Source organism: Parus major, chromosome 4A, assembly GCF_001522545.3.
Source record: "Parus major isolate Abel chromosome 4A, Parus_major1.1, whole genome shotgun sequence".
Lineage (NCBI taxonomy): Eukaryota > Metazoa > Chordata > Aves > Passeriformes > Paridae > Parus > Parus major.
The window spans coordinates 8,645,367-8,659,981 of record NC_031772.1 but is presented as its reverse complement, the minus strand read 5'-3'; the positions used below and the strand labels follow the sequence as shown (position 1 = coordinate 8,659,981).

Here is a 14,615-nt window from a genome sequence, read left to right as displayed (position 1 = left end):
TACTCTGGATTGCAGCTTCTTCACTGAAGGATTCTGAGATGAGCTTCAAAATGATGAAGCATCAAACCAAACATGGAAATTACACTCAATCTAAATGCACAGGGTGGCCCTAAAGTTCTGAGTATATAGGACAGTCTTTCGCCAGATCATGGTCTGCTTTTGCTCTCTGAACAAATACATCTGTTTTTCTGTGTTAAAAGCACATTTTCTAAAGACAGAACAAGAACTGGGCCAACTTAGATCATCTTCACCTGGTGAAAGAAAAGAAGATGAGCTGGGGAAAAAGTCTCAGCAAAATTTACCTTAAATTTTCCCTCATCTAGGGACTTCTTATGGAAACCTTCTTCTAACTAGGCTCAGCTCCAAAGCAAACTGTAGTCAGCATTTAAAGAACAAAACCAGTAAAGGTAAAAAACATAAGTACATATTTGCTGTTAATTAACTGTTGGTGAAATAAAATAACTTGATTCTCATATCGTGAATCAGGAGGATAGAAAACCTGTGCCTCAAGAGGGTACAGGGAAGGAGGAGGTGAAAATTAGTGGTCACCAAGCTGGCTAATGAAGCTAAGCCTTGATTTTTGTACAGGATGCAGAATAAACAGGGGGTGAGGGCCTTGAATGCCTATGGGGTAATAAGCTTGCAGATCTCTAATACCAGCATTTGATGCCAGAGAACTGCTGACAAATCGGGTTCGGAAATCTGTGTATCCTTTTTCCCTTGATGTATCCCTGTGTGCACAGTTCCCATTGGTGAACTATTGAGATACCACTTTCTGAGCCATAATAAAATAAACCAATAGTAGATTTTAAGCCTTCTGGCTTCTGAATGTCTGTGGAATGGATGACCAGCAAATCAAAATCAGATTTAGACAGCCTGGATGGGCTGGCAGTAAAATCTGCAGCACAACCTGTGTGTTCTCACTTCAGAGGATTTTAGGCAGGGCTTAGGGGCTTGTTGCAAGTGCCTACCTGGACTGCAGAGTGCACCCATGAGCCCAGGAAAAACTGCACCCCTTGTCTTAATGCTGAAAGTCTGGCTTCTGAGCAAAGTGAAAAAAAAAAGAGGTGTTTTTGGATCCAAACAGAAATGCTGAACTAAGTCATAAGGTGAACATGTGTAGGGGTAAGGTCACTTTCTCTGCAGCCATCTCTTGTGATACTTAAAATATGTGTTTTAATGGAGTTCTTCATTTTGTTGATGGCAATACAGAATGTTTTGGGTGCTTTGGCTTTGCTCAGCATTCAACTGCTCATGACAAAGGTGGTCTTGTGTCTTAAACCCTGTTAGATGCAACGTTGTAATTCCAGTTTAGCCATAGAATATTGTTTTTTCTATCTGTTACTGGCAAGTGCTTTTTTCCTTCATAGACTCACCCTGGAAAGATCTAGAGATGATACTTTCTTGTGCTAGGGCTAGTGCCTGTAATTATTGGATATCCAAGAGAAACACATCTAAGTAGCTGATGGATTACATATCTTGCAGTTACCTCTCAGCCTTGCACACATATGATCAGCTTTTCCTGCACAATCCCAGACATGTAGAAGCAGCATCATCTCACATTTGGAACAAGTGGATTCACCATGGCACTGGCTTTCCAGGCTCTGTATGACACTAACATTAAATGCCACACATTAAAAGTGGATGACATTTCCCACAATAAAATTGACTGATTCTGTATAAACAAAATCCCTGTGAGATATAGTATTCAATACTTGAATTCAGTGCTACAGCAGATACATTATAAAGTCAGTATGATTCATGATAAAATAAATTTTTTTGAGGTTTTATCACTGAGATATAATGTTTTGGCATTATCAAAATGCAGGGGAAAGTGGAATCAGAATGCTTCTACATTTGTATCTAAAATTGTGTAGAAATTGATGGTGCTCCTGCAAATCATTTTGATGACATTGTCTTTATTGAGAGAAATCCGTTCTATCTATTCTTTGCAGAAAAACAAAGATTTGTTTCTCTTCCCTGGTGATATGTATATTTCTGCTCACTCACCCTCCTCCTCTAAAGCTTTAAAAGAGAAATTATTCATCCTCTGTCACTCTGAAAAACAATGTTTACTGTTGATGAGAAGCTGCAAGAACAGTCAGGGCTTCAAGCAGAAATATCCATGTTGCTTTGTGGTTGGAGGGCATCCAGTGGCTTCCCTGTTGCAGTGGAATGGACAAGAATGAGAGAATTGTGTATCCTTCTGTTTTCCTAATAGTGAAGTCCACACTTTTAAAATGACTGACCTTACTCTGTAGCCTCTACAGGTTGTCAAAACAAAGCTCCCTGTGCTCCAGTGCCTCAGTAATGTTTCAGCTCACTGTCACTGGTTGCTCCTGAAGGGCCTTCCCTGGTGGGCTTCAGACCTTGCCTAGAGCAGAGAAAGGTTGCAGTGGAGGGACTGCTTCCTCATGCAGTCAGAGTTTGCCTGCAGGAGAGCTGTTGAGATGTTTCAGTGCTCCCCAGCAATCTCCTCTCCAACATGTCAGGGAGTTTTCATTTCTCTTCTGTTCTCCAAATAAGAGTTACAATGTGCTCACCCAGGCATCATTCCTGTCGGAATCCCCATGAAGCCAGCTGTAACTACAACACATCAGTAGAAAATGTGTCCTATGTGTGGACAGACAAATGGAAGGTTTCCTGAGGAAATCCATCATGCCCAAAGTACAAGATGACAGAACTGTAGGGAGTTAAACTGATATTTGGTAAGTGATACTGGAGGAAAATTTCTTATTTTCTGGCCACTTTAAGGGAAGGCACAGCCAGGAGGACTCAGCTGCAGGACTCAAACAGTTCACATTGCGAAGACATTCATTTCATGATTCTTTCATTCCTTTCATACCCTGTGAGACAATAACTGATCCACTGGTTTTCCTGCTCAATTGCCCGTGTACAAACAGAGCAGGACCTGCCTTTCAACATTGCATCCGCAAAATAGGACTTACGTGCAGAACGAAGGATGTGCTCCACAGGTTTTATTCCCCCAGGCAATAAAATCATTGAGGTTTAGCAATGCAGACAAGTCTGATGGGTGTCTTGAATGCAGCTTTTGTTTTGTGTGCTAGCTGTCTAATAAAAAAAAAGCATAGAGGAATAGATAAACTAATCCACATGGTGTGTGTTTTGGAAGAAATAAAGGAGAAAGTGTTTAGTCCTCTCAGAAACAGGGTATCGCAATTGCAAAATTATTGGAAGACGATTTCTTAGTACTGTCCTGGGAGCAGTTGTTCCTCTGCCTCAGATTTATGTGGTTTGTAATTGGACTTTTCAGTAAGACAATGTAATTTAAAATTAATATCCAAGTTTTAATAGGAAAGTATTAGGAAATAAATGAAAAGGCCTTAGTCATTTGCAGCAGCAAACTTTAAAGCAACTTGCTGCCTTGTAATTCTTAAGAACAAGGAAGGAATTTTCCCTCAGAGCAAACCCAGCTAATTACAGGATTTCTTTTGCTGGAACAGGATGTCCGAAACTGACAGAGATCACATAGTTCATGAACTTAGGTGGGATATGCTGCAATAACTTAGTGTTCTTTTGGCTTCTGCATTTCTTCTGTATTCTGTATTGTATCTTCACATATTCAGTTCTAACATGTAATGACTAACATCAGTGAAAAGTTAAAACAAACAAAAACAAACCCAAGGAACACTGTTGGCCTGTGTGATTCAGGTTAAATGTTGGGAGATTTTCTTTGTGTCTGGGTAATCCCTGTTGGAACAACTGGCTGGTGATTTGCTTTTCAGTTGCAGCTGTCACAATGCAGAGGTCATCGAGACCAGTGCATGTGTGTGCGAAGGCAACCAGAAAAGAAATAGCTTCTCCTGACCCTAGCCATGTATGAATCAGCTGGCTGTCAGTTCTTCTTCTTTCTTAAGACACACTTAAGAAACATAATGCTAGAGATTACCCATGAATTTTCAAATCATAGCCACAAATTTTCAAATCATGGCCTTGCTGTTACTGGCTGTATCCCTGACTGTAGTAGACATATCTTGACATTTTTATGTCACATTTCCCTCTTAAGATGATGTCCAAATTAAATTTAAGCTTGGAGCTAAGCTTTGGTGAGAGAGACCCAACTGTGAGATGCTCTACCCATCTGCCATATCCAAACATCTTTTCTTCTTCGTCCCAGGATCGAGAAGTACAAAAATTCTCGAAAGGTGGCTGAACTCATAGCGAGGAGTACAGGTCTTTTAAGTGCCTCTGGTGAGAGCTAGATTGTTGACTGGAGAGACATTCCTGGATATCTATTTTTCAAGCTGTCATTAATATGAGCCTTTTAAAATTACCTTTCAGTGACTTTGCTCTGTTTTCCTTTTGAATAGAGAGGTATAATAGATCTAATAGATAGGTGTAGATAGCCTTTCTTCACTGTAAAACATGGCCCTCTGGGTCATCCAGTGTGTTTTAGTCAAGGTTAAATTTTCTTGTTTCTAGTGAGTCTTGTACTAGAGATTGGATCTTAGGAGAAAGAAGTGCATAAAGAATAAAAATTCTTGGTGATTGGTAGGTTAGTTCCACACAGATACTTTTTCTGCTTGAAGGGAATGGGGCCTTGAACAGTATCTCTGTCTGGATTCACCACCTCTTTCTCTGTTGAAAGAAATAGAGATAATACAAGAGCACTGGATTTGTAACATCGTGCTGGTTTAGCGCTTAATTTCTGAAATCATAGTTTCCATTGTATTATTTTCTTTACTAGGGGCATCTTGAAAACATACCAGATGCTAAAGGACATGGAATTAAGATTTCTCCTTTTCAGGCATAGGAGTTGGTATTAGAATAATAGTTGTAACAGCAACAAGAAAGCCAGAGAGGACAGGAGTACCAAGGGCTAGGTACCAAACACAAGCCACAGAACCACTGCGCCTCTTGGCCTTTGATTCAGGGAGCAACTACAGCACGGTCAATCTGTTCCTCTTTGGCTATCGCTCTCTCACTTGACAAATTTATAAGAATTAAAAATAAAAAAAAATGTCAAGGGTCTGTGATTTGTAACTTCTGGCTGTCACTCACACCATGGGCAGGAAATTGATCTTTTCCAGGCAATGACCCCAAATATGTAGGAGTAAATGGGAGTCACTGATAAATAAGTTAACACTTGAGTGAAACCTTGGAAGAGTAAGTAATAATCGGTTTGTTTTTAAGATGTTACATTTGTGTGATCTGAAAAAAAGCAATGATGGTAAACAACATTTTTCTTTAAGCAGATCATCAAACTGTGACCTTGGTAACTATTGTGTGAACTGTAAAATTTGGACAGGAATAAATTTATTAAATTCTCATGAAGTGAGAGGAGAACAATCAAATGCTTGATTAAGTCTGAGAGCTGATAAAACAGGACATTTATAGAGCAGCCAGTAGTGGATCTGCTTGTGCAATTCAATGCTTCAGATGGACAAAGATGGTTGATGGTATAGTTACTGCTTGTTGGGGTTAGGATTTTTCTTTTTTTTTTCCTTTTTTTTTTTTCCGGGAATTTTCTCCTGTTTGTTATGTAAGACATTATAACAGCTGGTACTTAAGAGACAAAAGTGGCCAAAGTTGGGGGGAGGGTGCTGCTGGTTGCTCTCTTACCTGGGGGGTTTTCTCTTTGGAAGGGTAGAGACACTGCAAGATTTCAAATTTCAGCTGTGGGGTGAGGGGCTGGCCTTGGCTCCTCTTGCTCTCTTGCTCTCAGATGGGAAGGGAATGATCAAGTTACTGCTACTGCAGGGAGAATTCTCTGTCACCATGGAGTCCAGCCCTGTACTGCTTCTGCTACCATGGGTGAGCCTTTGCTTGTAAGAGCCACTGCTGAACTGGGACTCTATTAACACCCTACCTCACTGGAAAGGACCCTCACCATCTACTCGGGGAAAACCTGGGACCCAAACCCCCTCCCCTTCCTGGAGGGTGCGTCTCCCTGGCTGTGTGCAGCAGCTGCTTCCAGAGACCCGGCTGCCACTGCTCAGCCCCGGTGTTTTCTGCTGCTGCCTCCGGCTTTTTCACTGTGCTTTAAACTCAGCATCCCTTGCCCAACAGGACACTCTGTGGCTCCTGCTGTGGCTGAGGAGTTTCTGCCACATTTCGTTTGCCACCCCGGGGTGTTCCCGTCCCTGCGGTGCCAGCTCCGCTCCGAGCTTCTGCCGCAGCCCATTTCGCCATCCAGCCCGGCCGCCATCACCGCCTGAGGGAGCCGCGGCCGCGCCACAGCGCCCCCTGCAGGCGCGGGGGAATCCTGGCAGCGCCTGCCCGGCCGGGAGCCAGCAGCGCCCCTGGCGGCCGGGAGCGGAACTGCAGCCAAGGGGAAGGTGCCGCAGCCCAGAGCGGCTGGGGCTGGCTTTGGCTTCTGCTCCTCGGGGCTGCCGCGCCCGCTGCTGCCTTGCCTTGCTTTACATCTACACACTGGGAAAGAACTGCTGCTCCTGTCCCGTAACTGTGCCTGAAAGCCCCATAATTTCAAAGTTATAATAATTTGGAGGGAAGTGGGTTGTATTTTCTATTCCCAGGGATGTTCCCACCTTCCTTGGCAGATGCCTGTCCTTCAAACCAAGATATTACTGTTGTTGCTCTAACTCAAAATGAGCAGAGATGAATCTACAGGTTGATCTATCCAGTCCTACAGTCAGTAAACCAATAAAAATGTCATTAAAACAGACAGAGTGTTCAGAGACATGGAGAGCGATCTAAGCCTGAGGTGTGCTGTTCCCTAAGCACTGCTTTGATAAATACACTTCCCAACTTTTGGATCTACTACTGAAGTCTTAGAATGTAGTTTAAAATCCAGTACAATGAAAAATGAATCTGTAAGGGGAAAAAAAACTAGGGTGAATCCTCTTGTATAAATATGCAATTCAAAATTAGGTGGGGTTTTTCAATCTAGTAGATATACAATATTCAACCACATTTCTGCCTCCTTCCTCTTTATAAGAAAAATCAATAAATGGGGGTGGCTGGGGGAGGTTCTGAGCATATTAGAGACAGTTTTCTACTTGACTCTTTTAAAAAACCACCCTCACTTAGCAGAAACACAAATGCAATTTTAAAAAGGCTTTTTGCCAAAGTTGTGAATATTTACTTTAATTTGAATTCAGCCTTAGGGCTGATTAATTGTCTTGAATCCAAAACGAGATGAAAAATAATTTAGGGACTGACACTCCAATTTCAAATGTCCTTATCCATTTCTTTATATCAAACCTTTTCCCTTTTGTTCTTGCTTCGAAGTTAAGCCAAACACAGTTTTGCTTTCTTTTGTTTTGAGACCTGTTAAACTCCCTTGGTTCTCCCTCTGCTTTTCTCTTTGGTTCGAAGCTGGCTTCAGTTTGTGGTTCAGAGCCAGCTCCAGGTGGCCTGGGGATTACAGATGCCTTGCCACCAGAACAAAGGAAACTGCTTTGTGAACTCTGGCAGAGCTAAGCCCTTCTTCCTATTTCCAGTCGAGAGAGTGGGCCCAGTGTGTAACTATTCCCTTGAAATAGAGAATTACAGATCTTAATTTCACTGTGAAAATATGAGACAATTTTTCTTCTTTGCACTGTGGAGTAGTTCTTTTATTCCCTCTTCCTGTTGTCCATGTGACCACTACTACTTCTTATAAAATTAGAACCCGCTAGAAATCAACTCCTTTGGAAAATGAATGGTTTGGAAATGTTTCAGAAAAGACAAATTATTGAAAGACGCACTTACCGACCCATGGGTTTATTTCCTTTACGTGTATATGGAAAATGTCACCTGACAGGTTCATGTGGGCCTCAACCTTCTCTACTTAGATACAGCTCTTCTTACCTGGCCTCATAATGCTAAGATCATCACTGGAAGCCCTCCAGCATCTTCCTCATCCACCTGGAAGCTGCTTGCTTTTCATTCCTTTTGGCCACTGTTTCTGACAGCAAAGCTCAGGTTACCTGTAGCTTTGCTGTTGATATCTGTTGTTCTTGTGTCCAGCTCTCCTCATTAAAAATGGCCATATAACCTTTCCTGCTAGCCAGAGACTGCTGGGAGCACTGACCTCCCCCACAAAGCTCCACGACCATGTACTGAAAACAAAAGTGGATCCTCCTTTTAATAATTCATAGGCCATCTGTTTAGCTTCTGAAAGAAGAAAAGCAAAAATGTGGGGTTTGTGCTAGTTTATCTAAATACCTCCACTAAAAAAAAAAAAAGGAAAAAGACCCTTACTATAAACAACTTAAATGCAGCTCATGAAGGAGAGCACTTGTGGACACAGGGGTCTTAAAAACAATTGTGAAGAAAGAACTGGACGCCTTCCCAACACAGCAGCACTATGGGCTTCCTGAAAGAACTCTTTAGGTCAGTGCCCTGTGTGGCCAGGGCACCAGGCCACCCTGTTCCTGTCTGTTTGCAGACAAAACAAAGTTTTACCAATCCTCTTTGTGATGCCCCTCCTGAGTTCTCCCTCAAGCTGTCAACTTTAGAGAGCCCCTTTATGCCTCCAGAACCCATAAGGCAGGGAAGACACCAAGAAAAAATCAGCTTCAGCTGCTGAAAGAACTGAGAGATGAAATTGAACACCCCAGCTTTGGGGAATGACTTGCCCAGCACAGGGAGGAATGGCTCACGACTTCAGCAGACTTCAGCTCCCAGATTTCTCCTTCAAAACTGAGAAAAACAGCAAGGCTGATCAAACTACTGATTCCTTTTGCACATGACGTGAAATATCACTGTTTTCCAGAGCTGACTAGATTAAAGGAAGACTCCTGCCTCAGTCACTGACATTCCTGCAGAAATTGCCTTTTTCTGGATTACCAGCAGTAATATGAGTGCCTGGTGAAGAAACATCTATGAAGCTTTTGAGTCTATTGCTTTAGTGAGGGCCTTCTTCATCATGAGCCTGAATAGATTTATTGTCTTTGGTCATGGAGTGTGAACAAAAGTGAGAGTACTCACCAGTAACTTAGTTTCCTCAATTCTACTCAATTCTAATTGTAACTAATGAAAAGCATACTGCATTTTTACATTGTGGTTCCAGGAAGCATTTTAAATAGAAGTAGCCTCCAGCACTGTTCAAAATGCAATCTAAATAATGTAAGATTGTTAGGAGAAAATACGGTGCTATTAAATAACACCAAGTAATGGACAACTATTCAAAGACATTATTTTTTATTGGCCTGGATTATTACTGCTGAGAGTTTGTGACCTTACTTGCACTCAGTAATATTTACAGTCATTCGGGAAACCTAAATAATCATTACTGATTAATTGCTATTGATAATAATGAGTGGTTGTATTCATATTTTGTGGATTTTCAGAGATGTAAAAACTCTCAAATATGTTTTGTTTTCTTCCTACCAGAAGGGTAACCCTTTTCAAAACTAATTTAGGAGAAATTGACTTATTTTCCCTAAATTATATAAGCCCACCCCAAATGATGGATTGTTTCAGTCTACTGAAATTTTCTTTCAGATAAATAATATGTTTTGTGCAGTTTGTGAGAACGAGACTGTATTATAGACTCTCAACTGAAACACATCATGTCAGTGTGCAAAGTAAGCCTTTTCACTCAGAGGTGGGAGAATGGACAAAATATCCACTGATTCTATTACACAGAGGTATAGGTGACATTTTGAGGAGAAGTGAGTAGGAAGGATGAAATCTGTGGTTTTGCTGGATGCATAACACTAATGATGCTGAAAGTGGGATGTTTCTGAAGATTGCCTCCTGATTTGCCTTGCAAATGGCTCTCTCTGCCAATCCTTGCTCATGCCACCATTGACAAGAACCCATTTGCAGTGTTTTGCCAGCATTGTTTAGCGTGAAGCTTCGAGCTCTGGTGAAGTGTCCCTGTAGACCTTTTTATTTTCTTCCTAACTACAGGCTCACTTGACAGAAGGAAATGTCAGAGAAGAGTTGTCATGGAGCATGTTGGGCTTTTTTACAATAAAAAACATTGTTCTGGGTCTAGTTGGTGGGAGTGAGCAGCCAGCATCTTTAGTGTCAGGGTGTGACTGATGGATGATTTCCAGGTGCACAGGGCACCCTCTGGTCTTAGCTAAACCAGTTTGGGCAGAGCTGTGATAGAGGAGGCAATGGCAAAGCCAAGATACCTCCCACAAGAGCTCTCCACAACTCCCTCCAATGGGAGTAACCACCCAGCATGACTGGTTCGCTCCTGGCTTTCTTGGTAGTGGCACAATCAATTCAAATGACAGAATGATGCACAATGGGAGGAAGAGCTGTGTTATATTGTGGTTTTTAATCCGTGACATGGGATGAGGGACAGAGCTGGCAGCCTGGGCTGCAGCTGCCCTGCCCAGAGTGCCAGTGCCCCACAATACATCAAGGTATGTGTCTGATAGCCCTGTTGAAGATGCAAAGCTGAAGGAATTTAATCTTGTTTTCATGATTATGCGGAATGGGAACAGAGCTGATTGTGTTTATTCTGCCCTCATATTAAGAATAGTTCTCAGGATTTTTGGGGTTCTTTGGTACCCCAGGCCCCAGCAGTCACTGCCCCGTGGCCATAGAGGGATCCTGGAGACCTGATTTTTATGACAGGAATTGCAGCCATGGGCAGTCCATGCTGGAGCAGGGGACCACATGAGGACAAAGAGGTGGTGGGGAGATGTTATGGACAGATCACAACCCCACAACCCCACCCCTGTACCACCTGGGGAAGGAGAGGCAGAGGAGGAAAAAGAGGATGTGAGTGGAATGTGTTTTAGCTTTTTTATCTTTCTCACCATCAAACCTATTATAATTTACAATTAATTAAAATATTTATTTTCTAAGTAAAGTCTGTTAAGTAAAGAGTTCCTCCTCAGAGAGAAATCCTTCCTGTGCGATGTGCTTGAACATCCAGCACATAACCCTTCTTCTCAAACGTATAGCACTGCACACGGGAGTGAAATCTCCTGAAGGTGGGAGAGAACAAGGGTGAGGATAAGTGTGGGGGGGATACAGAGGAAATGGGACAGTGTATCCTGACCAACATTTGACATGCCAACAGGTTCCTGTGTTCATAGACTTGCAAGCTCAAAAGAGCTGCTGTGCTGGGTTGGATCTCTTGTCAGCAATATTTCTTCAAGGTTCTTCATAGTCTTCACAGTCAGTCAGAAGTGAGCCTTTATGTTTCCTAGTAATTCCTCTGTGCTGGAAATGCACAGCATGGCTGTCACTATTTCAATGTGTCACTCAAGTGTTTGTGAAAATGGGAGCTTAGCAAAGAAACTCACTGTTGCTGAAACAAACAGGTTAAAAGAAAGCAGGATAAATGGAACCATCTTTCTGTCCCTGCAGAAACTCAACATATTGCATGAAGGTGTCCATGTCCTTGACTGTAGCTGAGAATGAATCTGGGCTTTGCTACAACAGCAAGATCAGATATCTGGAAAAATCAGAAGTCACTAAGAGAAAGACAATCTCCTGTCCTGATATTGAAGATTACAAAACAGCCAATCAAGAGCCAGATGTGGTGTGGTACAAGGTAATTATTGCTGTCTTATTGCTGTTGTGCTGAAACTGTTCAAAACTTTCACTGTTTTCAGTCTGAGGCTTAGAGCTGACTTTCTCTGAAGCATCAGTGGCTTGTGACTGGTCTGGAGAGTGTTGTCCCAGTATGAGACAGTTTTGCAGGTAAAACTACCCAGCACGGTCATTGTCCAACAGAAGCAGTATCAACGAGGATGTTCTGTGTGAGACCTCACAGGACTTCTCTATCAGCAGTACCTCATTCCCAAACCACAGTGCCTCTGTACCAGTTTATACCTGGGTGTGGTGTCTCCTGCATGATCTGGAGTAGAAACAAAGGGAAGCAATGCAGCCAAAGATGTGTTAGCACCGCCAGCTTCAGTTGTGCTGCCCAATTAATTTTTATGGAGTCTGTCGGATAATTTCACCTAGACTTGTAAATTTTTACCAAAGTCTCCTGGAGTCTGCACAGAAGTCTGCTGAGGTTCATTGAGAAACTGCCATGAAGTCAGTTAATTTTAACTGAGGTCAGTTAGATACTTTCACTACTTGCCAGGTAACTCATCTGCCTGCACCTTCTCCAAGGCCTGTCAACTATCATACACCACTTTCATCAGCAGATGTATTGGTGACGTGCTTCTGTAGCTCCCCAAGAAAGCAGGACAATGAGAAAATATGGGTTGTCTGGAAAACATCAGGTAATGAGAACACAGCAAGGTCTGGCAAATTTTGCATGTTGTCTGGACTTGGGTCAAAGTCTGATATTTGAAAAGCCCTCAGATATTAGTTGAGGGCTAATACCCTGTACTAACAATGCAAGAAACAGCAGAGAAGAATAGAGTGAGAAGGAACTGGAAATAGTTGGGCAAGAGGAACAGTTCAGTGGCATCTGTGGAAAATAGTGTCTGGACTGTAGGGGTTTAGGATAAGCTTGGTTCAGGTAATACAGACAGAAACATACAAACTAGTTAAAACGTAATTTGGTGCTTGAATTGCCAACCGTAATAATATTCTTTAAACACAATTATTTTGTATGAAATTAAGTAATGTGGGCAGACTAGCATATTTTTTTCCTCCTTAGCAGGTTGCAGCTGAAAAGAGCAATTATAAAAGTTGGCATTTATTTGTTTTTTACAGAAATCTCATGTTATAGTAACAAAATGTGTGCCATAACTGACTATTACTGTGAACAAAGTTTTTTTTTCAGCAGTTGAAGCTCTTTCTCTCAGCATATGGGTTGTTATCTTCAGTGCTGTTCATATGTCAAATATATGTATATAGTTAATCATAGCGTCTCCTGTGTTGGAAGGGGCTCACATGGATCATGGATTCCAATTCTTGGCTCTGCACATGAAGTCGGAAATCTCAGAGCAAAGAGGATACTGAAGAGAAGCTGCTTCTTGGCCTCTTACCTTGGTATTACTGAACACCAGATCAGTGAAGATCTCAATTTTTTGCAAAAGCACACTGACAAATAGTTTGGCAGAAATGATTTTCAGCTGTCATGGAGCAGAAATGAGTCTAAAGAAGATGCATGTGCAGCCCCACACCAGAGATGCTTTCTACTGACCAAGACAGAGAGTGGAAGGGTCTGTTCCATAACCCCAGCCACGTTGTCTGGGTGTCACACACAGGTTGTGTGACACCAGGCTGGAGTGTGACAGCTGACTGGCAAATCATCACTGAGATGAAATTGAATAGAATTGATGTCATTGGATGATAACAGTGAGACAATCGAAGTTGACAACCTTTAGTTTGGCTTGATAGTGAAAAGAGACTATCTTTTCACTATCTTGAGTGAGATAACCTACTACATACACCTTCTTATCTATAATTAACAATAACGAGTTATCAGTTTGGCTCTCAGAGAAACATCTTTGTTACCTGGACCTGAGTCAGGAAGCTCAGAAGGGTGCAATCACAATATTAATGTTGTGTAGCAGGTATATATGTCAGGTTATCCCTTGAAACTTTTTCCTGAACAGACTTTTGGGTATTCTAGAGACTATTCTGTTACTGTTAATGAAAGTCTGCATATTCAAAAGTGCAGAAGTCAAATTTGTAGAACATATAGAATTATATGGATTTCAACATAATTTGGTGAATACTGGGGTAGCCCCTACAAACTGCAGTCTGGGACATAAGAGCATGCTGTGGGAGGCAATATGAGTAACAAGAAGCAGGTCCCTTCTCATGAAGAATAGTGTAAAGTGTTATCCCGCCTTGGGATCTGACCCTCACTTTTCAAAGAAGGCATCCATGTCTGGTCATAACACACTGGATCCTCAAGTCTTTCCCCCCTACCTTGGATTTTAAGTTTGATGCGTACATAAAACCAAATTTCCTCCAGAGGCACTGGTGGGAGCCAGGGGGGAGTGGAAGAGTGTGTATTCCTTTCCATTATGCTGGAATATTTAGAGATTTTCACCCAGATAGGGTGCAGAAGTTGTTCAAAATAGAACAGTAGATAGAGAAATAAATATGAGGAAGTCCTTGAGATTTCCTTCTTTATCCCTTCTGCTGAAAAGAGAAATCCTTGTGTTCATGAGAACCTGCCAGTTGACTGGCAATCAGGGACTTTGAACTTGTGGCCTATGAAATACCATCAGACAGGACAGTGATGATGCCAGCCCATTCTGTACAGAACCTGCTCTGCCTTCCAAAAGGCTTCTCCGTGTTGAGGGAATGATGAACCTGAGCTAGTAATTGCATCAATTTACTGGGAGTTAACTGTAATTTAAACATGCTCTTAATTATGTCTGAATAGAATTCCACATGCACACCCAATACGTAATATAGCGTTTGTTGTGAGGATCTGTTTTAAGAGTAGTATGAGCTTCACTTCTGAGTAGAATTAAACTTCATTAAATATTTCTTTTTAAAGACTTCCCCAATTAATGCCATTGATATATGCTCAGTTCAGTTATGCCCATTAGAACTGTTTTGACAAGACGTGTGGGATTTTTTTTTAAAGTAAAGGTGTGTGTCAAGGCATGATTGAATGAATGGGATTTAAGAGTAAAAGCTGTTTCATGAAAAATCAGCTGGCAGAGGGAAAAGGTATATTACATCTTGAGTGTGGAGTCTTAATCCATTTCCATCATGTCTTTTCTACTACTGAAGGGAGGGCTAAGAGAACAATCAAAATGTCAGGTGAAGGACAGGTAGTTGTTATCTACCCAGAAAAATAGACTTTTGAG

General features: G+C 41.8%; 1 protein-coding gene across 5 annotated transcripts in view; it reads left to right on the top strand.

Moving 5' to 3' along the window:
* IL1RAPL2 (interleukin 1 receptor accessory protein like 2) overlaps positions 1-14,615 on the top strand; it is a 372,119-nt gene that overhangs the window by 195,797 nt on the left and 161,707 nt on the right. For all 5 annotated transcript variants that reach the window (XM_015626829.3, XM_033514121.1, XM_015626821.3 and 2 more), the window contains one exon: positions 11,245-11,431. In XM_015626829.3, the coding sequence (XP_015482315.1) occupies positions 11,261-11,431 (171 nt within the window). In that variant the 5' untranslated portion in view covers positions 11,245-11,260. The remainder of the gene's footprint in view (positions 1-11,244; positions 11,432-14,615) is intronic.